This window comes from Equus caballus, chromosome 15, assembly GCF_041296265.1.
Source record: "Equus caballus isolate H_3958 breed thoroughbred chromosome 15, TB-T2T, whole genome shotgun sequence".
NCBI classification, from domain to species: domain Eukaryota; kingdom Metazoa; phylum Chordata; class Mammalia; order Perissodactyla; family Equidae; genus Equus; species Equus caballus.
In genome coordinates this window covers 100,283,523-100,308,923 of record NC_091698.1, presented here as the reverse complement: position 1 = coordinate 100,308,923, position 25,401 = coordinate 100,283,523, and the positions used below count along the sequence as shown (strand labels likewise).

At 36.1% G+C, this 25,401-nt stretch overlaps 1 protein-coding gene across 32 annotated transcripts in view; it reads right to left on the bottom strand.

Moving 5' to 3' along the window:
* The window catches only part of KIDINS220 (kinase D interacting substrate 220), a 117,590-nt gene that overhangs the window by 6,187 nt on the left and 86,002 nt on the right, over nt 1-25,401 (bottom strand). For 4 of the 32 annotated variants that reach the window (XM_023619573.2, XM_023619574.2, XM_023619584.2 and 1 more), the window contains exons 23-31: nt 24,016-24,194; nt 22,680-22,915; nt 20,485-20,598; nt 19,129-19,185; nt 13,216-13,248; nt 8,894-9,022; nt 6,721-6,819; nt 5,496-5,732; nt 62-3,084 (exon numbers count right to left, since the gene is read on the bottom strand). In XM_023619573.2, the coding sequence (XP_023475341.2) occupies nt 1,822-3,084; nt 5,496-5,732; nt 6,721-6,819; nt 8,894-9,022; nt 13,216-13,248; nt 19,129-19,185; nt 20,485-20,598; nt 22,680-22,915; nt 24,016-24,194 (2,347 nt within the window). In that variant the 3' untranslated portion in view covers nt 62-1,821. Of the gene's footprint in view, nt 1-61; nt 3,085-5,495; nt 5,733-6,720; nt 6,820-8,893; nt 9,023-13,215; nt 13,249-16,451; nt 16,553-19,128; nt 19,186-20,484; nt 20,599-22,679; nt 22,916-24,015; nt 24,195-25,401 lie in introns of those variants that run through there. The other 28 variants (XM_023619578.2, XM_023619579.2, XM_070236718.1 and 25 more) reach the window with 15 other exon arrangements.

Below are 25,401 nucleotides of genomic sequence, written 5' to 3'. Positions count from 1 at the left end.
TCATTTTTAATCAAAATGTGAATCATCACCATGGTAGTGAATAAAAATTCATGAGTCAGAATAGCATGCAAATTTTTTATTTTTTTCTAAATCTATTCGTACACTTAATACTCTAGTATTAACTTCACAAACAGTATAAAGAATGTACCACAATGATATTAAGCTGTATCTACTCACCTGAAAAGGAAAAAAATATTGCCTCTGAAATAATTACTAATTCTACAATATTGCAAACTAATAAACACTATAAATACTAAAATTTTAACATTTCAATATATAATGTCTGTAACATCCTGCCTTTTTCTTAATTGGTTAAAACAATTTATTAAGGTCATGCAAAATAAACACTTTATAAAGACGTTAGATTACACTCAAACATCAAGACAATGAAACCCAAGAAAGCAACTATTTATTGCAATGACTGGTCAAATAAATAATTTATTCAGCATATTAGTAAAAATCCATTAAGTTATAAACATCGTAAATGTAACACTAAATTTAGGTAATCACACATCTACAATCTGATCTGTGACTGAGGATATACTGCCAAAATTAATTCACATAAGTAAGCTACGTTAAAATGACAAAAAATTTTCAATGCATGATGACAGGGTACATTCCTAGTCCACACACTACTGAAATGTGATCGTTCTCTCAACTCTGCTAACAATAAATGGAAAGTCATATCAGTTTTATCTTCTTTTTACCCTTGCTTTGTTACATGTTTTTTAACTTTTTTCAAAAGAAGCACTTCCTTTCCTATGATCGTGCCCCAGAATTAACAGGCTGATTTAGGAACAGATGAAGTAGATAAACTCTGCCCCCCGAAAGAAAGCAATGATTTAGTTTCACCTAATTAAATATTTCCTTGTCATTTGTCAATTGTCACTGACCTTCAGGATATAATTATTTCCTCATTCTCTCATTCCATAAATATTTATTAGTGCCTATTATTACTACTCATGTCTCCCTGATTCTCTGGAGAAAGAGTTCCTGTTTTTTCCCTCTCAGTACTAGGTTCACTAACAAAAGTTGGGCACACAATTCAAGAGTTACAGGGTAGCCAAGAGTGGGTTCCTTGGCAGGTGGATGGGGCCTGACGCCAGGTCTGGGATTTGGAGAGAAGAGCATCCGGGTCACAGGAAGGTTACTGGCCCCTCCCACAGGCCACTCTCCAGCAGCTCACAATGGCTCAGCGACTGGGACTCTAGTTTGGACACTGCCGACTCACTTTCTTATCAATTTTTAAAGCTCTCTTTATCATCTATTTTCTACTTAAAACTTAAAAACTCTTTGATAAGCAATTTGTCTATTATATGGAGCACTGTTTCTCAACTGACAGAGCATGTACCTTTAGTCTCTGGGCTACTCCATAACCCGTAAATTCTTATCTTTCACCCCTCAAGAACAAAATTTGTGTCCGTTCTAACACCATGTCTTCTCTCAAATATTTGATGAGTGAATGTTCTACAAAGGGGGTCTCTAAGCTTTTTATTTTCTGTGGCAAATTAAGCCTTTATCTTTAATATTTCTGGCCTATCTTTATACTCAGATCTTGTCTCAAAAAATTTTAGGAGGAGTGCCAATGAAAGGTATAATAACAATAGTGAGTTTTCAAGCTTCTAATTACAAGACAATGGAGGCTGACTGATGAACCATCCTTTCTTATACTTTCCTCTGTTGTGCAGTATATGCCTCTTTACCAAAGCCTTCTCATCCATTAATTATTTGTGAATGAAATGTATGAAGGTGACGTGCATAGAACTCAGGTCAATTTTGTCATAGAGTATAGTGATACTATTCTACTTTTGCTTGTTTTCCTTAAAGAATGCTTTCTCTTTCTTCTCCAAAGCCTGTGCTATCAGAAGAGGCCACCGCATGGAGCTCTGAAGAATCCTTTGAGAGCCGTGTGTAACTTGAACGTTGGCTTCGCTTATGAGTCATGCTTTTTAGATTTTCATTCTGAATAGCAGTTGGGTTGGAACTGGAACCAGGCCGCAAAATGACTTGGGAAGTCTCCCTAATTCCCTCCATTTCATCGAAATTCTGATTGGCTCTATTAGCTGGAGCACTGTTGTTGTTTAGAGTCACAGTACTGGGTGTGCGATTCAGATTGTAGGCTTTTTGGCATGCTGGCCAGTTTTCTTCAGGGCTGCTGGCTATCAAGCTACATTCAGAAGGGCTTTTCTTGTCTTCTGAACAAATGGACATCCGAGCTATAATGGGATCTTGCAGGCCGCTCAAGCTATGTGGCATTCCCCGTTTTCCACCGTGGCTGTCATCTTCAAGCTCTATGAGATTAGCCTTTTCGAGCTGGGAATCATCAGCTGCTTCATTGTGAAGAGAGTGATTGGGGGAACTTTCGTTGGATCTCACTCCTGAATCGGATGAGTCCTTTTTGTCAAGGAGGGCATCTGATAAATACTCTTTTGCTTTAATGAAGGTTCTAATTGGCTCAGCACTGTGTTCTGGAGACTTTGACACTCTCTCTACTTTCCCTTCAGCTTTTTTATCTTTATCATCTTTGAGCAGTGGAGTATTATCCGATTCTTCTGTGCCAGATTCATCTTCATCACTTGGAAGTTTCTGATAGCGCAATCCACTTCCCTTAAGCTTTAAATCTGTCTGGAAGAGACTGGACCTTTCTGAGGATTTCTTGACTGGGAGAAGCTTACTGCCTGATTGATCCGATTTTTCATCTTCTTCAGTGATAGGATCCAGGGGTGAGGCATCATTAGTGGAAACCCCTGATGATGAATAATCTATAACATCTCCCCTCTTCATTAAAAATGACTTCCTTCCATCATCTTGTTTTGGTTCACTATCCTTTCCTTTTTCTGGTTCTAGATTAGAATGAATGGAGCCCCCTGATGAACTCTGACCCATATAATATGTGCTGTGTGGAGAAGATCTGCCACTAATTGTTGCAGAACCTGTACCCCCTTCTAACTGAGACATCTGAGCGATATATTCTCTATAGGCATCTCTATACTCGGCCTGCACCTTATCAGTAAGCTTTGAAATTTCAATACTGGAATCCTGAGAATTGAGACTCGAAAGACTTGGGGTTCTGCGAGTTTGTGACTGTGAAGACAGAAAAAAAAATAATTTAAGAATTCAAATAAGCAAAAAAAAAAAGCCATAATAAACATCAGCTCAGTAAATATACACGTTTACTAGGAATGTTTAAAGCCCTCAAAATAACAAATTCTTTTAAAAGAATTCTGCATAACACAGTTTAATAAAAGTTGTAAACTTAGGGATAATTTTACTGTTATTAGAAAGCTTTATACAAATTTTAATAAAATTGGTTTGTTAACATTTAAAAATATAACTAAACATTGTGTTAACAAATAATCTTAGCATTTGTTTTTATAACTTCAAACATTTAACTTTTATTTAAGGTAAAAGTCACCTTCATTGATAAAATATAAAAATTCCTCTTAGAAAAGAGAAGGAAGATGAGAGTCAAGATATACCTCAAAAACAATACTCAAGTCTTCAATGGATGTTAAAAAGAAATTTTCTCAACTTGTAAGACATGAAGTTTCTGTCAAATTTCAATTCAGAGTAAGAAAATGTACTTGAAATGCCAAAAGAAAAAAATAATTTAAAAAGAATAGAGTATAACAGAAAAGATAAATATAGGATCCAAATGAACAAAAATGGAAGTCATGTGACCAACAGTCAGGTCCTAGTAAATAGAGAAATGAAATATTTTTAAAAGTTTGATTTCCAATGTGAAGTTTTAGGATTAGAATTGCTCTAGATCCCAGAAAAGCTAATAAATGAGAAGTAAAAAGTACAGATTAGGAAAATGGAGAGGGAAAGGGAAGAAAAAGAATCAAGGATGATTAAGAAGGAAAAGAGCAAAGGCTTAAACAAAGAAGCAGAAATAAGGGGAAGAGCCTTCCTTCCACAGGGAGAAATGACCTGTGTCCCTGAGAAGGCCCTGCGACAGGATTCAGACCGTAAGCACAGTGCCATCCTCCGCTCGCAGAGGCAGCACGGAGATACCCCACTTTCCAGGGGTCCGTGAGTCTACACTGATTCCACAAGAATATCACCATCATTTGCCTTTTCACCCTCATCCTCACAACAGCGTCCAGTGGCGTTTCCAGAGTCCATGATGTGTGACACCACAGCACACTTAGCGCAGAGGCAGATATTGGAATCTAGCTGTCTTCCACTAAGCCAGGCACTGAAGAGATTTGCAAAACAATACCATTTCACTAAATTTTGTTTTGTTTTGGAAAATATGGCCATCTCTCATAAAAATGTTACGTTAATGTGTAACTTCTTTATTTTAAAATAATAAATTTTTTTAAAGTTCCTCTGTTTTTATTTCTAAAATAGTAAATAATGAAGGATAAAACTTACACAAACAAAAGCTCTTTGAGGTCTTCGATAATTTTTTGAGTGTGAAGGGATTCTGATATTAAAAAAGTTTGAGAACTGCTGCATTAACAGGAAGGCTGTTGAGGGCAGAGTAGGAAATACCAAGTATGGAAAAGCAAAGCCAAGGATGAGGAGTTCTTAAGAAATGTTAAAAGGAACCAGGGAAAAAAGGAACTACCAGTTGTGGAAACAGAGAGACAAAAGGGTCAAGTGTGGACTTACTTTATTGTAAAATTAGGGAATTTTTATGTTAGTCAATACCCAACAATAAAATGTTTCCCAATAATCAATGTTTAAGTTGGCTTCCCAACTTAAATAAGGTAGATATTATATAGAAAAAGATGACAACAAAAAAAATTTTTATTATCAAACCAAAGCAAACAGCCTTCAAAAGGGCAGCCCTGCCAGGTACTGACCGCTCTGCCTACACCTTGTACACCTCGCTCCCTTTCCGCAGGGCGCCTCTTCGGCGCTACTGTTTTCCCTCCCACCCTCCCTCCCTCTCTTCTCTCTCTTCTGCACCCGCTCTGTTTTTTCCTCTTCCTCTTTCCGTACTCTTTCTCATGTGTCTCTCGCTGTTGTTTTATCCCTGACCCTTGCCTGTCCCCCGTCTTCGAAGAGCACCCAAAGGAAGAAGTTACCCATATCTAACATCCAACCATAAAAAGAAAATGCATGTCCACAAACAGTGAGGGTATGTCCTGAAAACCACATCATGGTGCTCAAACGGATCATGTGTGGCAAGTTTTTCAACAAAGATGTATTTTAGCCCATGACTAATGAATTTAACAAGAAAACAGCAGTGACGGACTGGACTTCACTGACTAGAGCAGCCCAGCTCCTATTACTCTCACGCCACTACCCTATTTGATTGTTTCCGCAGCTCTTATCAATTCTGAAACAATCGTACTTTTCCTTTGTTTTACCAACTGTCCTCTCCAGAGGAATACGGCCCCTTGAGGAGAGGGAGTCCTCTGTCCTCTTCACTTAGTTACTCATTATTTTCTGAATGACGACATAAATTCACTAACGTAATCTCGGTGAGTTAAATATTGCCCTAATCTTCAGTAATATGAAAAATGACATTTAATAAATACCTGCCAACTTAGATTACTGTGACGTGGGGCACCTTCATCCAGGCCAAGTGTATTCAGTTCCTCGAAGCTGAAGTTCAGTGTGTAGGGAGCTTGACTGGAAAGCTCGGTATGAGGCAATTCGTTGTGGGAAGAACGGCGAGCAGCTTCCCCGTGAGGGACCGGGCCACTGGTGCTTTCACTAAGTAAACGTGGGTCTTCAGGGACCACTTGGTTTTCTGCATTTCTCATTTCTAGTACCTTAACAGAGGAAAAAATATCATTAATATCCACACTGACAAATCACATTTTAGAAGCTTTAGAAATTATTTGAAAAATAAAACATTAAAAAGTTGTTATAATGGAAATGAGAAAGCATACTTCCTATAAGTGAATTTCTAATGAATTTGTACATCTGTTTATCTTTCATTTTAATTAATACTAAAAGAAGTAGTGGCAATAATCATAATATATACATTATACTCTAATTTGACCATTATGTTATTACTTTAGTTTAAAATTTAACTTGAGAACAAAACAAAATGCAACTGTAGTGTGTCCAAGAAAACCAGAGCTGGATGGTAGTTAATGTGGTAAAAGAAGATTTAAAACAGGAACTATTGCAGTAGGAAAAAGAGACCTCAGGATGGGACTGAGCTCAACTCCGAAAGCAGCCCAGCCCAATGAGCATTTATAGCAAGGATCAGGGTGGGGCTCAGGGGGTGGAATCGCTGAGAAGAAACCTCCTGGGTAGGGGGGCTCCAGCCGCACTGACGTGAGGAGATTCTCGCTGGAGGTGGGCCAGGGGGTCAGAAGGCGCCTGGAGCTCGTGAGGAAGGAGGGATTTGATCAGACACATGGGGAGACCAGACTTTGGGGTGGGGGTTCTCTCTAAACTGACTTAGAATTCTTGCTAAAACTGGGCAATGCAGGCCTGCTGAGGACGGACACCAAGGTCAAGGCCCAGAGGCCCAGAGGAGACAGACTAGAAGCGGGTCAAGCAAAATCTCCGTCAATGACAGCATGGAGAACTGGCGGGTAGCCTCTTCCCCAAATTTCCCAGTGAAATGCCCAAAGGCAAAGGTTGCCAAGTGCTGCTGTCAAACAGAAAATGCAAGGGTTGTAGGTAAGTATAAAATGCAGTTTTTACGTGTTATTTAAAAATACAGAAAAATAGCAGTTTAGACCAGTATTTATTAGCACTTGTTTTATACATTGTAAATAATTCTATATATATAAAATATCTTACTGTGCTCCTAAAAAGATGCCAGTCTCCAAAATTCATATTCATCTCTTTCTTCAGCTCATCAATGTTACACTGAGCTAATACACGGCCATTTATGTTTGCCTGAATAAAAATAAATACAAGTATAAAGACAAACGAAATGTGAGCTTTCTGAATTATCAGTGATTAAAAAGCACATTTATATTTAGTATTAAGAAAGTCATTAGAGACTAGAAAATATTGACCTAAAAAAGGTTATCATCCCACATAATAATATAATAAACAAGTTGAATTTGAACAACATAAACCGCTCCATATTTTTCCAAGTGTCTCAGCACTCAAGTACAACAAATCACGGTTTAGGGACCAACCCAAGAGCTAAGCTTCCCAACTGTTTCCAAAACTACCGACCCTGTCATGCACAATAAGGAAGCTGTTAGTTTTTCCCCTCTAAGCTTATAAAACATGAACATGAGCACGAGCTGCTGGGAGGGGTGAGAGACGTCTGTCCTTCTAAGTGTGTCAGTCGTGGACGGAGTTCTAAATGAGTAAGCCCTGACACAGTTATCAGTTACGGTAGATAACTTCTATCATAAAGAATGTCCACCCACTAATTTCCCAGTTTACTAAATTCACGAAAAGTGACTATCACTATCGGGTCTCTGTAATTCTAGCTTCCCCTAAATAAGAAACGATGGCATTTTCTTTATTAATAATAGGTAGCTTACTGATTTTACAAAATACAAACCCTGACTTTATTAACTATGGTGAAATTACGGGATACCTGTATTTGAAATCGATAGAATGCTCAGTTTCCAAGTTAACTCTCAAGAAAAGAGTGTACAGAGCAAGCCTGTGACAGAGGTCCTGCTGCAGAAACGCAAGCAAGTTTGCAACACTTAAGAAACCAGGTGCCACGGTGGGCTTCAAAAAGCCAGGCACTGGGAATAAAGAGCTGAGTGGGAAGAAAACTGCTGTCCTGATGGAAACAAACTGCCACCAAGGATTCAAGTTGGAAACCTCAGCCTTCCCTGAGTCTAACCACGCTGCCTAGATGAGAGTCAGGTCAGTGCCTTGGAAAGGCTGTGCTGGACCTTCCGCAAACAGAGATTAACACTAACCACACCTGTAAGGAAACTGACATTATCTGAAACTTTTCTGGCTAAACACACATTAAGATTAGTAAAATGGTATCTGTATATGCTAATAATTTTTTTAAAAGCTTTTTAGATGCCATTCTTTAAAGTATGTAAACATCAGAGTCTTGTTATTAATGCTCCACGTTACTACAGTCCTCCAAAAGAAAAAGTATAACTGGAGGAATATCTACTATGACCGGAACTCAGCCTGGTACATGGGGAGCTTCCTCAAAATCCCAGGCATCACTGTCCAACTGCATGGTAGCTACTAGAATTTCTACAACAGAGTCTGGGAAGAGAAGAACTTCTCAAAGGTGTCAGCCTTGCAAACCCAAACCTATGAGGTTTCATCAAATGGGACATGATCATAAGTCCTATAAGACATGAAAGTGACAATCTGTGGAAAATGAGCAAGTGTGGTTTACTTTGATAAACATTAAGTCACAAATAAATATTACAATCAAAGAAAAGGTAGCACAAAAGAAAAGGCTTTTAGGGCTGGTCTGGTGGCAGCACAGTTGTTAAATTCGTGCACTCCACTTCAGTGGCCCTGGGTTCATGGGTTTGGATCCCAGGTGCGAACCTGCACATCACTCATCAAGCCCTACTGTGGCAGCGTCTCATATACAAAATAGAGGAAGCTTGGCACAGATGTTAGCTCAGTGCCAATCTTCCTCACCAGAAAAAGAAAGAAAGAAAGAAAAGCCCTTTGAATGTTCTATGTTGCATACTGAAAATATGAGTAGTTTATCTAAATGTGAAATCCCTTAGAGGTTTGTATTTCTCATCAGGCACTTTTTACTTACATTAGGTAATTTTTTAAATAACACTGTAATACAGCTCTTTTCTTTTTCTTTTATCCATTTATAAACTAATGGATAATAGGGCAATTTTAGGATACAAAATAGTAAGAATCATGTTTCTTTCCATTTAGAGCTTTTCCATTTCAACAGAGAAGCCATCTTTGAGAAGCTAAATACGAAGTGTTCACTGTCCACAGAGGCCCGTCTCCCACCCCCTCATCCCTGCCTGAGGCAGCAGGTAAATGTGCACATCACCTTTTTGATTGTTGTACAATACTGAGGCAGCATACTCTGGTCCAGCCCTTCTACTTGTTTCAGTTTCTCACATACTGCATCCACACTCATTGAATTCAGTGATACTGTTCCTGAGGCTGGGCCTGATCCCTAGATAAGCCAGGGGAAAATGCAGCATGAAGAGCATTTAATGCCAGATATAAGCAGTCACATGACAGAGAAACACTCATGAAGTTACACTATGAAGTACTCTAACTAGCAACAAATTTTCAAACTAAAGTAAAAACAACAAATGTGCATAGTATGGGAAAATACCAGTAGGGAACAGAATTAGCTACTGTTATATCTTAATGAGTTTTTATTAGAGCAGGTACAGCCTGATCAAAATCACTTTTCTAAGAAGACAGCACACTCCATGTGCCAAGCCTAGGCCACCTTTCAAACGTTCACAGCCTAACCTCAAGAGAGAAGCACGCAGCCCTTAGTGACAGGAAGGACAGGGGTTTAAAAGAGAAAGAACACGGGGGTAAAATAACTGATGCCTATATTATAAAAATACAAAAGCTAACTCTGAGAAACAATTTTAAAGTGTCTATACTAAACAGCTTTCAATGTTTCTACAGACCAACAGTCTACCACAGCTGAGGTTTTCACATCTTGACCATACTTTATACCCAAGGGTTCTAAAACTTCCCCTTAAGAATCCATACAATAATCATGTATATATAAAACAACAATATTACTTCTTAACATGTGAGAGTAAATACAATCCATTAAAATATGGTCTCATTTAAAAGAAAAGTCAAAATAATAAATAAATCTAGTATTTACTTAGAAGAAAAATATTTTCTGAATGTGGTGACATACTAAGTATTTGCCTGTGATCAATTATATATGAATCCCCTCAATTACAGACATGGACATTGGGGTTGGCAAGGTTAAGTTTTGACTTCAAAGTCACAGGATACATAGCTAGTTAGTGGTAGATTTGGACCAGAATGCTAACTTATCAGGTCTTACAACTTCCTATTTTCCTTGCTCCAACTGTCTGTTTTGGAAGAGTTTACAGAAACTATAACCACAACAAAGAGAAGACAAACCAAATAGTATAGAGGTTAAAGATAATGTTCCAAATGATGGGTTCTGTTACCATTCAATCTAACTTTAAAATGATAAAAAAAAAAATTTATCCTACCCTCAAGGATGTGCAAATTTATATTTTCTACTGCCTCTTTTATCACTATCAGGACAACAGCAGACTATAACACAGCCAAAACTGCCTGTCAGTCGGTTGTTAAACATTATTTGTAACATGGAAGCATAATACTCTATTATTAATTGATATATAAATATGCTCACATATAGTATATACACAGCATACATCTATATTATATATAAGCACAAATATAGCTAGGGAATGAGAGCATATTGAAAAGACAGTTGGGGGAGTAATCTTATGAGAGTGAGGGAGTCTTAGCAAGTTTACAAGGATAAGATAGGCCCAAAAAAGTTTGGAAATTAATGACTTGGAATATACTGTACCAAACACATTCACTGACAGTTTGTTTTTAATTAAGTATAAACTTAAAATATGCCATATACTGTATGGTCTGAGGTTCAATTGCTTCAAAAATACTGAGAGCAAAACACTACTATTTCCATAATTTAGGTATCATATCTCTATACATAGTTCTATTTTCTGCCTGGATGAGTACAGCCAATATTCAAAGGTTTAACTATCCGCTATCTACTATGGAAATTTAAAATTTTTCTATGAATTTTTAATAACAATACTTCTTCCATCTTTTACTTCTTTTTAAACAGCTTTATTGAGATATAATTCACATACCATACAATTCTCCCATTTAAAGTGTACAATTCAATGATTTTTAGTATATTTATAATGTTGTAAAACCATCACCACAATCAATTTTAGGACATTTTCATAGTCCTAAAAAGAAATCCCTGAACCCATTAGCAGTCTTTCTCCAGCCCCTAGCAACCACTAATCTACTTTCTGTCTCTATAGATTTGTCTCTCCTGGACATTTCCTATAAATGGAACCACACAACATGTGGCCTTCTGCGACTAGCTTTTTCACTTAGCCTAATGTTTCCAAGGCTCCCTCATGCTATAGCATGTATCAGTACTTCAGTCTCTTTTATTGCTGAATAATATTTATCTTTTAAATGATCTTTAATACTATCTTTCAAACTTTTTTATTCCTCAACCTGTCTCTTCTCTCCAGATACATTTATACTTGCTTACATTTTCTCGGTTCAAAAACCACAAACAGTTTGATCACCAAAATAAATAATGATCATACTGGATTATAATTCATATAATAAAATAAATACACATGAGTCCATACTGATGTAAATAAATAATTGAATAAGTAAATGAATGAGGAAGAAGAGTCAGCTTTTCCTCATAGAATTCCAATTAATAAATGTAGAAGAAGGAAACAGAAAATTACCATCAGGAAAACACCACAATAATAGTGGTTGCATACAAGATGCATCAACGGATACTAAAATTAATGGGCAAAAGTATAAGCAGAAACAGGAGATTTGCGGAGTTTCAAAATATCTCCCTCAAGATATTTATTCATTATAAAGGGAAAAGTAAATCTTTACAGTGTTCAAACCTGGCAGACGCCACCTTAACCAAGTGATGGAGGGTAGCAACACCAGTGGTAAGGCAGGATCATCATGGACCCTCTAATGTGATGCTCTGGGAAGGGCGGAGTATCGTTCCTGTGGTTCTCTTGCCAAAGATGTATAACCTCCTTCTAATCACAAGGAAACAGCAGACAAACCCAAAGAAGGACAGTCTATAAAGTACCTGACCAGCATTCTTCAAAAGTGTTAATTAAGGCCATGAAAGACAAGAAAAAGACTGAGGAATTGTCATAGATTAGAGAACTCTAAGGAGAAATAACCAATAAAACACATTGGAGTGGATCCTGGACCAGAAAAATGACGTTAGTGGAAAAGCAGGTGAAATTCAAATAAGTCTGTAGGTAATAGTAGTGTACCAATTTTAATTTCTCCTCTTCAAAAATATACTACAGTTATGAAAGATGTTAACATTAAGGAACACTACTTTTGTACCTTTTATTTAACTCTAAAATTATTTTAAACCAAAAAGTTGCTTTTTTTTAAATCATAAAAGAACTCTTTCTGATTGTGCTAAAAAGGACAAGTATAATAGATAAAGAACAGACTAACTCTGTCAGCTTAGGGGGAAAATGTAAAATGCCAGAGCATCTTATTTCCACGGAGAATCTGAGAATTCAGCAATAGAGACATGTTAATAAAGATACTACTCTTTTCCTTTAAAACAAAAAGTTCCACCTAATTTTAATTTCATGATCCTTTAAAACCTTTATGAATTATTTTATTTATGAATTATTTTAAAACACATTTTCTCTTTCATTGGGGATTATGGAGAAAATATATATTATCTCTGAACGACTTTTAGAAGCTGTAAGAAAAGACAGAAGCACATGGATATAAGATCTCTGTAACTCCATCAAGGCCGTAGTCCGACTTTGACTATTTGTAAGTTGGGCTTTATCAAGATAAGGGGTAAATTATCAATAAATTAAAATGTGTTACAATATGATTCTTTGAGTAAATGAGAAATGGTAATTACCTGCCAGGTCTTTTCTAAAATAATCATATATAACAAAATTACTTTGAAACCAAATGAATCTCGCTAGCCAAAATGATTTTTGGATGCAAATCTCATAAAAAGAAGGAGAAGGAGTAGAAACGTGATAAGGAAAAAGCATATCTAATAATTCATTATGTAAATTCTTAATAGAAAATTAATATTACTTTGGCAATACACAGAATGGTAATACTTTAAAGTTTATCATGCATTCTTACTTGAAATTTACCTGTTACAAATCAAGAACAGATCATTTCAGCATACATCACAATTTATAAAAAAAAAATTCAGAAAATTGAATGCAGATGTTAGTTTCTTTAAACTGTTAAAAATAAACTTCAAAATGCACACAAATCAGAATTTCTCCAGGTATAAATAAGGCTAACAAAACAGATTGAAATTACCTCCATGGAACTGTATGATTTTATATTGTAAGTAGATTAAAACTACACCCTGAAATATTATCATCTTTAGTAAATTTATTAAATAAGCTTAGAATTGATTAGCCAGAAATGAGTGCCATGCAAAGGCTGAAAGCAGCTATTAAAATAAACCCAAGACACTGAAATGAGCACAGAATTATAAACAGCCCAGCATGAAGTTGCCAATGATTGCTTCTAACAGTCTAACAAGAAAAGTGAGGAAGATTTCACTAAAAGTTTCTGTACCTGTCTCTGTTTGTTAAACCCAGAGTCACACGGCTTTAAGGAAGGAATAAAACAGAATGAAGGACACGAGCTTAAAAGCAAAACGGCAAATATACACATACAATAAACACAGCAGCAGTTTCGTCATTCTTCTTATCTTCCCACAACTGTGAACAAGCCACCTCTACAGCCACACAAAGCAAGGAACGCTTGCACACACGCACACAGCAGTTTAATTTCATTAACGTGTGCTTGGCAATTTTAAATTGTATTCTCAAAATGTATATTCTTTTGATTAAAAGAATAAATCATGGGCCATAGATTCAACAAAAATATCAGGCAAATCAAATTTGCTATGAAAAGTCAAACTTCCTACTATACACAAGTTTAAAATTAATTTTTAAATATTCTGATTAGAAAATTGCAACTATTAATTGCAGACCAATTTAATAATAAGGTTTAAATACTTGGAATTCACAGGATCACTTCATAAAATGAAATTTATCTGGCCACATACAGTTAAGGTTCAGAAACATACTTTTCAAATTCGGGGTTTGTTTCACTGGGCATGCGGCACATTAAATGGATGCACTAAAATACACTGGAAAAGAAAGGCCTTAAGAGCCACACAGCTCAAGAAATTACACAGGTAATGGTGAAAATTATCTGCATACTATGGTTAACATTTCAGTGACATAGCTTTTTAAAAACTCTAATTCAAAGCAGACATACTACTATTAACTATTTTTCTGAATCTATTAGGTTGGTGGTAAATATTCTTAAAATAGTTAAAATAATCCAGAGATGACTGACAATATTGATTCAAAGTTGATTTACAACACTGTTCTAGTACAATAAAGGGCAGGGCTTTGCTAGCCTAATGCCAGAGGTTTTCCTTTCCTTCCTTTTTTTTTTTTTTTTTTTGCTGAGGAAGATTTGCCCTGAACTAACATCTATGCCAATCTTCCTCTATTTTGTATGTGGGTCACCACCACAGCATGGCAACCAATGAGTGGTGTAGGTCCACACCTGGGAACTGACCAGGCCATGGAAGTGGAGCACGCCAAACTTAACCACTAGGCCACAGGGCCAGCCCCTAGATGTTTTTCTTTTAACATTCACTATCTGGAGTACTTCATGGGAACCCTGTTTTCTAGTTTACATACCAATTTCATCATTAGCAGGCTTTTTAGACAGTTACTATATCTATCTGTGAGACTTGAAAAAATATCAAAAAGGGAGTACTAATGAAATTACAATTTACTACAAGATAGCCAAATCACAAAATAAAGCTATTGTTAACCTAGTTGGAAAAACATAACTTACTCTTCAAACTACATGAGAAATAACAATTAGGCCAAAGTTGACAGATGAGGCTTAATATCCCATTTCAAGGGCAATCTTCTAAAAAACACAAATACTAAAGAACTGCAATGAATATGATTTTGTTACTTTTTAACTTTTACCTGTACTCTAGGATTTCAATGATATCATCACTGCGTAATATATTTCTGTAAAAATACATCAAGCTACTTGTAGTTTATTAATTGTTTAGGGAAAAAGTTTTCTTGACTTGAAGTCCGGCACAATGACTTTCAAACTGGAAGTGAACACAATTTTTCACTAAATTATTAAAGTAAAAATAAGCTAATATTTTTCCACATTGAAACAGAATAACAAAAATGTACTTCTAAAATACTTTCAAAAGTGTGCGTGACCCTCCTGAGAGAAGCGCTGAGAGGTGACGGGGGGACCTGTCCCCACCCACACTCTACGCGGAGCCCACCCCGCGCCCGCTTCACCCACAGCGTCTCTGACTTCCTCGTCCAGTCTGCTCCTCAACAGTAGGACACAGCTTGATTTGGACACACATCTGTTAGAACACAGGTTATAAGTTCTAAACCAGTGGTGGAAATAAAAATTATCTACAGTTGAGCCCCATCTTTTTTTTGCTTTTTGCTTGGTCACTCCACTGACTGGATGCAGTTTAATGAAAACCAAGACCTTCTTTTTTAATACCTTTATTAATTCAGCAGTTTTCATCAATCTCTAAAAGTAAAAGTAACAGGACACTGGAACTCAGGATACTGTTATTAACACTGCCTTTGCAATTCTGAACTTCCTTGCAATTAAACTTTGTGCTAATTACGTATTTTCACACCTTTTCAACGAGGTATAAAAGTGACCTAAATGAGGGTGTCTGAAGGTATGGAGTAAACGCTATGGCAGAGAAGGTCAGGAGGGTTTGCCTTAGTGCTGCCACTTCCCCCGGCAGCCTTCAAGACCATAAGCTCAATGAGGGCAGGATTTCCATCAGTTTTGTTCACTGCTGCATCCCACTAGAATAGTGCCTGCTAGGTATTCAATAGATTTGTTGACCCAGTGTATGATCACACAGGCATCTGTAGTACTAGACGCTAAATAAATAATTCAAGGAAGGATAAAAGTGTAAAGAAATACTGTATCACTCCTTCCTTTGAAAAAATGCTTTTCAATGAAACACAGTTACCACTGTGAGCACCATACTTTCAATAAAAACAGACTACAGGACTCCTCAGAGTAACTCTTTGAAATACCATAGCAACATGCCACTGAAGACACCTGGCTCAAGACAGGCCCTCCACAAAGGGTGCTTCCCTTCACTGTCACAGAAGGGTCTGAAGCCACTGCTTCCCAGTGGGAAGTGGACTGGAAGAGGGCAAAGCCACTGAGGAAAAGCCCCCTGGAGAGCTTTAAAAATTCAAAGTATTTGCAGCATCCAAAGAACTGAGAGATCCTTTTAAATTCCAAGAAAACAAACCAACTGACACCTCTTGGGTCAGAGAAGCATCAACAGACAAAAGGCTGAGGTAATCTAAACAGACTGGGTATTCGTGCACTACTCCCATCACTGAGACAAGGGTTATTTAACACCAAACAGTTTTAGTTTCTGAGTCTCTAAAGCTCCACAGAATTTGGCCTTTGGGGTAGTAACAATAATAATTATTATTAAATAATTAAATAGTTAAAGTTTGCTAAGACTAAGTAATCCTTAAATCGGATGGATGCGGTAGGTCTGTTTTTCCACATAAGGGAGTTGAGTATCAGAGAGGTTAAGTAATTTGTCCAAGGCAAACAGCTAATTACCAGGGTCTATTTAACTTGAAAGCCCAGATACCTGACTAAGGCATGCACAGCAGCAAAGCAGCAGCATGATACTGAAGAATGGGCGTGATACAGGCCTCGCAGATTCTAGCTCCACGTCTGGCACTCCCCACCTGTGAACCTCGGGTAAGTCTCGCAGACTCTCTGAGCCTCGAATCCATGCTGTGGAGCAGGACTGCATCACAGGCACTGCATCACAGGTTCTCTGAGGATCCTCGAGAGGGAAGGCAAGTCCAACGTGGGGCCAGAGGTCTTTTTCACTGGTTTCGTAAACTGGAGTTCTGATTAAGACTACATTTCTAAAAAAGGCTTCTCTGCTGAAAGTTTGAAAAACACTGGCCCTTTCTAGCTCTAATATTCTGCGCAGCATATCTTGAGTCCAACATTAACATTTTTTCCCAGTTTTATAAGATTTGGCATATATTGTCTATTATAAAATTATAGGAAAAAAAGCTAGCACAAAGGCCTACATCATCACCTTTGTGAAACACCTGGACATATCTATAATTTATCTGATAAGTCCTTGGCTGGCCTTTACAAGTTACAATTATTACAATGTCCCTTAATGTGAAGAAACTCAATTATTTTCATAAGGATCTGCTTTATAAAGGTTAATCAGAAATTCCTTGTGGTAAAAAAATATGGGACCCCCTCCATAACTGAAAAGACTATAATTAGTTAACTCTTTATAATCTGGCTTTTTTGGTGGGTTTTTTTGTTTTGTTTTGTTTTTAGCTTACTATTCTGTATCTGTGTATCTATACCTTATTATTCTATATTCTGCATCTATAATGACAATTTCTCCAAAAATGTTTGTGTAGCTTCTGACTTATCTAGAAGCAGCTCTTGTCATCAAGTGTTGCACACAGGGGACAGCTGAGTGAGCACAGACAGACTCAGTCTGTAGTCCTATTATCCCAGAAATACAGAGAGTTTTCTACTACAGGACTAGAAAGCCATACAAGCCATGAAGGGCTAAGTAATTTTTATATTAACTACTTCTACGCTGGTTCAGCTATAAAGATCCCAAACAATGTTCCATGTACAGACACTTCTCAACATTTCCACCACTGCTTTTAGTTTGGCTTTGAACTAAGTGTCTACTTTTACTAGTGTTCTACAAAACAAATTTTACGTGCTATTGTCATTATTAATTCCATAAAAGCAAAGAAAGTTCAGTAAGCATCTATTATTCACTAAGTAGATCACAAAACTATCTTTTAATATTAAAAGAATAGCAAATAGTATGGTTATTTTACTAAACAAAGGCACTAACATATTTAGAGCATCTTTACTCTTTGTTATTGGGCTTCTAAACACATCTCAAGGATTGCACTATTTCCCCTTCCCCAAAAACTCATTTCAAAATTTGCCTAATGCTCTTTCACTGAAAGAAACTACAGCCACGTTTTAATTACAAGGGTTGGTCCACACTCTTAAGCATGGGCACAGCGACTACTTCAGCATGTCTGTGTCATTAAGACCATCAAATTCTTCACAGTATCTGATTTTCATCAAAAGTTTGCTGAGGAATTTCAGCTCAGAGAATTGCATTGCATGCATGAATCTATGCATTAAAGGCTCTCTGGCTAAACTAAAAGTCACTCTTGCACACAGGGGCAATGAGCCATGGATTAAAGATTCCCCTAACACCAAAAGAGAATTATTATGGTTTGTTGTGTCTACCATTTCATGGATAATTGAAGTCACTCAAACGCTTCAGCTAAAATGTTAATGACTTAAAAAGAATCACCAACTCCGCCATGAAAACACCAAAATGATTCTTCTCTCTGTTACTAACACTAACTCAGAGAAAATTAAAGTTAAAAAACTCCTGCCTATCCAAATGCATGTTTTAAGTTAAAAAATTATGGATATTCTCAGGATGCAAAATTTCAGCACATTAAGTCTCACTCCTATGCCACATTTCAACATAGCTTTAGATTAAATCGATCATGTTTACATGGGCATAACATTCTTTAAATAAATCAATAGGAGTTAAAATGCAAACCGGGTTCTTCAATTCCACCGTGACTGGATAAATGAAGATTTTAAGGCTCATCACATTAAACATACTTCTTATTAAATACAAAGTCTTGAGCAATAAATACCCAAAGTGACTTCCTATATAAGCTATTTTTTTAAAGAAACCCATCTTAAAGTGTTGGACCAAAAACAAAAAGGTTTTAATAATGCCCTTTACATGCTGAACTAGCTCTGTGTTTATCTGGAAATTTTATTTTAATAAATACACAGATAGAGAAAGGCAGTACTGCATTTACACGAATGCTTCATAAACTGTGGCCACTCAGATTAAGAATGAGTCACTAAAGATCCTTTCTAGTTTACACCATCTAGCTCATAATGCCTTTTTGTCATCTCAAGGGCAATCTGGGATATTTCCAAAAGTATTCTACGTCTGTAGCACCAACTGCAGGCTTAAGAAAAACAGGCAAAGGTGAAAATAGAGGTCAACACTGAGGAACAAATACCACCAACAGAATGTTCCTGATGGCTGCTGGAAGCCCCTTTCTTACCGGACAATAAAAAACCCCACCCCGCGTCATTGAGAAAGGGGAAAAACAGGAGGAAACAAAGGGTCAAGTTAAACATTAGCTTTTAAATTAATCCATGAACTATGATTATTAGTATTCAGCTACTCTACACTAGCTGCGCATCACGTCACAGACGCAGAGTTAGTGAACTGCGGTCATCACAATTCAGACAGTCGTTACTGCTGCAGAAGCAATGAGATGCGCGCGCGTTCCACACCACAAGACTACTCATTACCCTCGAGGAGTCTGTGGGTGAAGAAAGCCCCTCAGCAGCATCCTCCTTGATAACCTCCTAACAACACAAAACAAGAGTGTGGGTAAAGGTGAGGGGTGAGCCAAACTAGGATGATGAATGAACACGATGTAAAAATAATAATATAAAACACCAAAACCTGGATGGGATTAGATTTCTCCCTTCAGTGACTACATTTTTGTTTTTATTGATGTCATAATAGTTTGTACATTGTGAAATTCCAGTTGTACATTATTGTTTGTCAGTCACCATATAAATGTGCTCCTTCACCCCTTATGCCCACCCCCGACTCCCTTCCCCCTGGTAACAACCAATCTGTTCTCTTTGTCCATGTGTTTGTTTATCTCCCACATGAGTGAAATCATACAGCGTTTGTCTTTCTCTGTCTGGCTTATCTCATTTAACATAATACCCTCAAGTTTCATCCACCTTGTTGCAAATGGGATGATTTAGTGACAACATTTAAAAATTTAAATAACAGTTTTTTGGTTTTTTTTAAAGATTGGCACCTGAGCTAACAACTGTTGCCAATCTTCTTTTTTTTTTCCTGCTTTTTTTCCTCCCCAAATCCCCCCAGTACATAGTTGTATATTCTAGTTGTGGGTCCCTCTAGTTGTGGCATGTGGGACGCCACCTCAACATGGCATAATGAGTGGTGCCATGTCTGCACCCAGGATCCAAACCCTGGGCCACTGAAGCTAAGCCCGAGAACTTAACCACTCAGCCACGGGGTCGGCCCCCAAAAATAACAGTTTAAGCTCTATAACTTTTGTCTCCTAATTTATAAAAATATATTAACAGGGAATTTCTTTTTTTTAAATTTTTAATTATCACCAGGAACACCTAATATTCTAGGCACAAATGTATTTTGTTTGGATTAGATTCAATAGTATATTTTAATAATTTCTTTTTCCTATTTAATTTCTGCCATTAGATTAAAATGTTCTTCTAATATATGCTCTAATTTTTATACCCTAGGGCTAACATATATATACAGATACCATATATAAATATATCCTTTAAAAAGATATTAGAAATTAGTATAGATATAAAGGTTTAGTTTTAAAAGTTTTGGTAACAAACACTGCATTATAAGCCAGAAACTCTGGCTGCAAACAACTCAGCATTTATTCACTGAGGCTACTAGTCATTTTCCTTCCATAGATATTTATCAGAAATGAAAACAAAATAAATTTTTTGTTAGTAACAGCTTATGTTTCTTAAAACTATTTACAAAATAAGTTGCGCTCTTTTACTCCAGAAAGGAAATAATCAAACTTGAATGCTGCCTATGTTGCTTATTAGGTTACTACTTTAGTTACCCTTTTTTATACTTACTAGGCCATTGCTCTGATCTCTGGGCAAACTCGTTTTTACTGATGGACGTGAGATGAGATGTTGGGAACCGCCAGGGTAATACCTTGGCGTGTAAAGGTATGGGGCAAAGAATGGCTATGGAAAAAACACGTAACAAAAGAAGGGGTAAACAATTACAGAAATCAAAGTGTAATGAGATTTACCAAATGAAACTAGCCAATAAAATACAACTCCAAATTGCTAATGCAAATGACAAAACAAAAGAAAAAAAGGCTCACTCATATTCTATAAGATATCAAACCCAAACTTAAGACAGATTATTTAAATATTTATATTGTTGATTTAATATAAGCTTTTTTTTAAGCAACTAAAGTTCTGCACCTTACAATTTGACACAAGAATTTCTCTTTACATATACCATTTTTATGGGCTTACCATGTGTCTGGTTCTAAGTGGTTTACAAATATTAATTCACAATCTCTTTTAAAAAAGTAGAATAGCATCTTAATAGAATACTGTTCTTTACAAAAAAAAGATTAGCCTTAAGTGAGACCAAAAAAGGTCTCGATTATATGAGAACATCCTAGCATGGATTCCAGGAACACTGTTACTCTAAGTTCCTAGAATTTACCTTATATCCTATACCCTAGAGTTTACTCTATTTCCTAAATAAGAAAGAATATCTTTTTAATGGTGAATCCATCATTTAGATGAGATCTATAACTGTAGCATTTATTTGTAACCAGTTTCATATAAACAAGGAGATATCAGATTATATGGGCTAAACATAAAGATTAAAATTCACTAAGCTTCATTACAGTGAGCATCTTCCCCTACCTTTTTCACTCCTGCCATTTTAAGAAAATTATTGTGCTTTTCAGACTAAAAACTTCAAATAACTACAGCAAAAAATAACTAGACCTAAAAGCATGAGAAAATTTTAAATGCTTTAAAAATAATAAAATGCTATTAAAGCATCACATGATTGTTATTCATATAAAATTAGTGAACACAAGGTCTCAGCCTAGATGGTATGGTAAAAATTTCTTTTTTCAAACTTCTTGGTCTCAAAACTTCAACTGTCATCTAATGATCAATTGAGCCATTTTACGTAACACTATAGCAGATTTTAAGACTAGTAAATAAAAACCTACCACACAAAGTTTACAAGGATGGAATACATTATAAAATGCTATGGTTTTACCTTTGTCTCCTTGTCTGAGTAAAAGAATGGATAGCATTCAAAGGACCTCTATGAATGGTGTACCTGATTATTTATATGGCCAACATTTTTCAAAAACTGAAAATTTAATTTAAATTCTGGAATCCCTTCTTTGCCACATTTATTCTAAACTTCTCTTTCTTCCTAGTTCATATGAAATTTATTTAGGTATGCAGTTGGCTTCTATGAATACTAGCCCCTATATTTTCAAGAATTAGATTAATGAGAGAGACAACAAAAATAAGTAATTATAATGGATCCTAGACTACAGTCCCAGAAAGCAAAATACTTGGGTTCATGCTCCATTTTCCTATAGGAAATATTAGTATTTAAGATCATTAAAGTAAGGATAGCTTGGGCCTACTAAACTTGATAGGGTCTGAATACCACTAACTAACTGTGCTTTCATCTTTTCCAGTAGAAAATTATCATATTTATACTAAGTGAACAATTATACATCACTAAAGATAACTTGAAATAAAACTTTAGAAAACTGGTTCTGGTGCTATCATTTAGCAATAACATCTGAGTCATACAAGCAGTATTTTCCATCACTATTTCACATTTAAAAGCTATAATATATTAAATACAGGTTTACGGAACTATTGTAGAAATTTATCATTATTTTAAATGCCAATATAAATTATTATACAAGATATAACAAATGGAACATTTGTTTATAAACAAATACGGAAATTCCCTTTGAAGCACAGGATAGTCACTGCTGACCCTGTGGAGTTTCACTTTCTTATCAAGATAACAAATAAAAGCAAAAAGCATCTCTAATATTCCGACTCAACTGAGATCTACAACCCATTAAAATTCAAAATTCTTTTAATTTTTAAAATATCATATACAATAAATTCAAACTTAACATTATTCCTATATTAAAAAACTAAAGTACAATTTCAAAATAATAGACTCCATAAGCAGAAAATTTCTGATAATTCCCTAGAACGAATTCTTAAAATGAAAGATTCTAGCACTTCCTTACCCTGTTATAGAAGGGATGTTGGGGTCCTGTCATACCACTGTAATAGCTGCTGTGAGGCTGTGGTGACACAACCCCACCTCCAAATGGTCCATTGAAGGATGTGGAGGAAGAGCAGACGGACGGAGGCTGGCTGTAGCCTGACGGGGGTCTAGGATGAGAGTCATGCAAGGGCAGCGGGGGGAGCGGGGGGTACGCCAGTCCTCCGATATTAATCTGGTCTCTTGCAGCACGAACATCTAAAAGATTAAATGACATCCCAGAAGGCAAAAGAAAATACAGCATTAGTAATTAGCCCAATTACCACTTCCTACTCTAATGACCAGATAGAAACATGACTTTACCACTCTTGCCAGGGATTCCAACCAGCTCACAGAAGTAGACAGGAAATCTTGAATTCTCCATAGACATTCTAGTAAGGAAAGCCCAACTACTTTGCATAAAAAGTAGTTTTTCACCATTTGAAAAGTCACAACATCTAGATTCTTCTCTTCAGTTACCAGAACTATATATTTTTCTCTGACTTTCTAAGGTATTTGTTTGTTTGTGGTATTCTAACAATTCTTATGATTCATAAGTATTACCGACTACTAACAACTCACAATTGTGTAGAGTTAATAAAGACAACATTAGCTAAGACCTGGGGTTTGCAAAAGATAAAGATACGACTCATCCGCCTCTGAACAACAACAAACAATGCCATAGTCACAAAACACACCTGTGATATCAGCTTTATAACAGGTATCTTAAAAAATGTAGGAGTAGTGTAAGGCTCTCTCTTCATAAATCCTGGAAAACTCAAAGGTGGGTCAGCAGTGCCAGTATCATATACAAAAGATAGTGTGTTTCAATAAAGGTTTTGTGTGCGTGCATGTGTATATGGTGGTGACTCAAGAACAACCTAAATTACTCCAAAACCTTCATGTCACTATCTCCAAGTTACAGTCCACAAATTTAAGTTAAAACTTAAAAAGCAATATTTTGATTTTCTCACCACTCTGGTCCTGTTAAGAACAGAAGATTGGTGACAGAAAAATTACAATGAACTGACATCTTAAAGTGGTGACTATACATTAAATGGAATCTGATGCCAAAGTAAGGATTCAGGTGTGTGGGTTGGGAAACAGAATAAAGTGAATTTAACAAATAACATTTTCTTAACATTCCCAAAAGGGTGTCAAGCCTCCTCATCCTCAGTTTCATTAATTCTTCTGTGTAGTGGCTGGTTCATTATTTCTTGATTTCTCATGGAGCAGAAGAAACTCACATAGCTAAGAGAGAAACAGGAAAATTTCTGAGGACTTTAGAGAAGAAAATTCCATTTACTACTAATACCCACCTGCAATGATTTCCCGCAGTTTGGGGTCTAGGTTTACAGTGCACGGCAAAAAGGTTTTCACATCTCGAGCCACAAGAACTGGGGTCCTTGAAGACAAAAACACTTCAAAATTTCTTATATCTCCATCTATTTCAAGCAGTGGCTCAACATCTTTAGTTGTTGGAATATTCTTTGATATTCTTCAAACAAGAAACAAATGAAAAAGGTCATTAAGGTCACTATTAGAAAGGCAAATTCTGCATGTAACTTAAAATTTGTTATTTAAAAAATAAAGAACACATTACACATCTTGCTCTCATTTAAAAAGAATTTTTCTTAAGGAAAGAAAAAGGAACAAAATAAATGGTATAGTTACAAAATTACTAAGGTAACAGGTGTGGGATCAGAATTATATTGCCTTTACCCAAAGGTAAGACCTTAGGCTGGGAAACCAGAGCGAGGAAACTGACACATATACATACCAGGCACTTCACACATTGATGATTACCTCGCAATGATGGTTAAATAAGTTATCATTTTACACATGAGGACAGTGGGCCTCAGACAAATTAAACAGCCTGCCTAAAGTCACACAACTAGGAAAGAGAATCTGACTGGCTCTAAAATCCATGTTTATTATAGAATACCATGGTTCTTGCCTTTGCAAAAAGAAGAAAGAAAGAATAATTTTTAAATAAATTACACAAACTAAAAAAAGCACAGGTTTTTCCTTTTCAAAAAAGGTTTTCTTTTCTATCGTAAAAGTAATATATGCTTACTGTATAACCATATATATAAGACAAAGAAATACAGAATAGAGGGAAAAAAACATAATTTTACCAACCAGCTACTAATATAGTGTGTCACTTAGCCTTTTATATTATACAGAGTTTTTTACATAGTTGTTTATATACGTAAAAATTAAGCCTTAAATGTAAAAACAAGTAACACTCATTCATTAAAAAATACTTAGTAAGCACTTCTATGTTGAACTATAAGAAACTGCCATTTTTATAGGTCAAAATGGTCAAATATTGACAATTCTATATGGTTCAACCTACTATATGCCAGACAATGTGCTGATATGACGCAGTAAGTAAAAATGCATCATAGAGAGATAAAAGGATGGAAAATGCAAAAGAGAGCTTAACAGACAAGGAGGTAGATGAGAAAACTGGAAATAACCCAAATGTCTACTAAAAGTTGAAGAGATAAATAACTTGTGCTATATCTATATAATGGAATACTACTTAGTAATAAACAGGAATATACTTATTTATACATGCAATAACATGGATAAATCTCACAATAAATTATGTGGAGTGAAAGAATACAGCCAATAAAGAGTACATAGTTGGATGTTTTCATTTTTATAAAACTAGAAAATGTAAACCAATCTATAGTGAC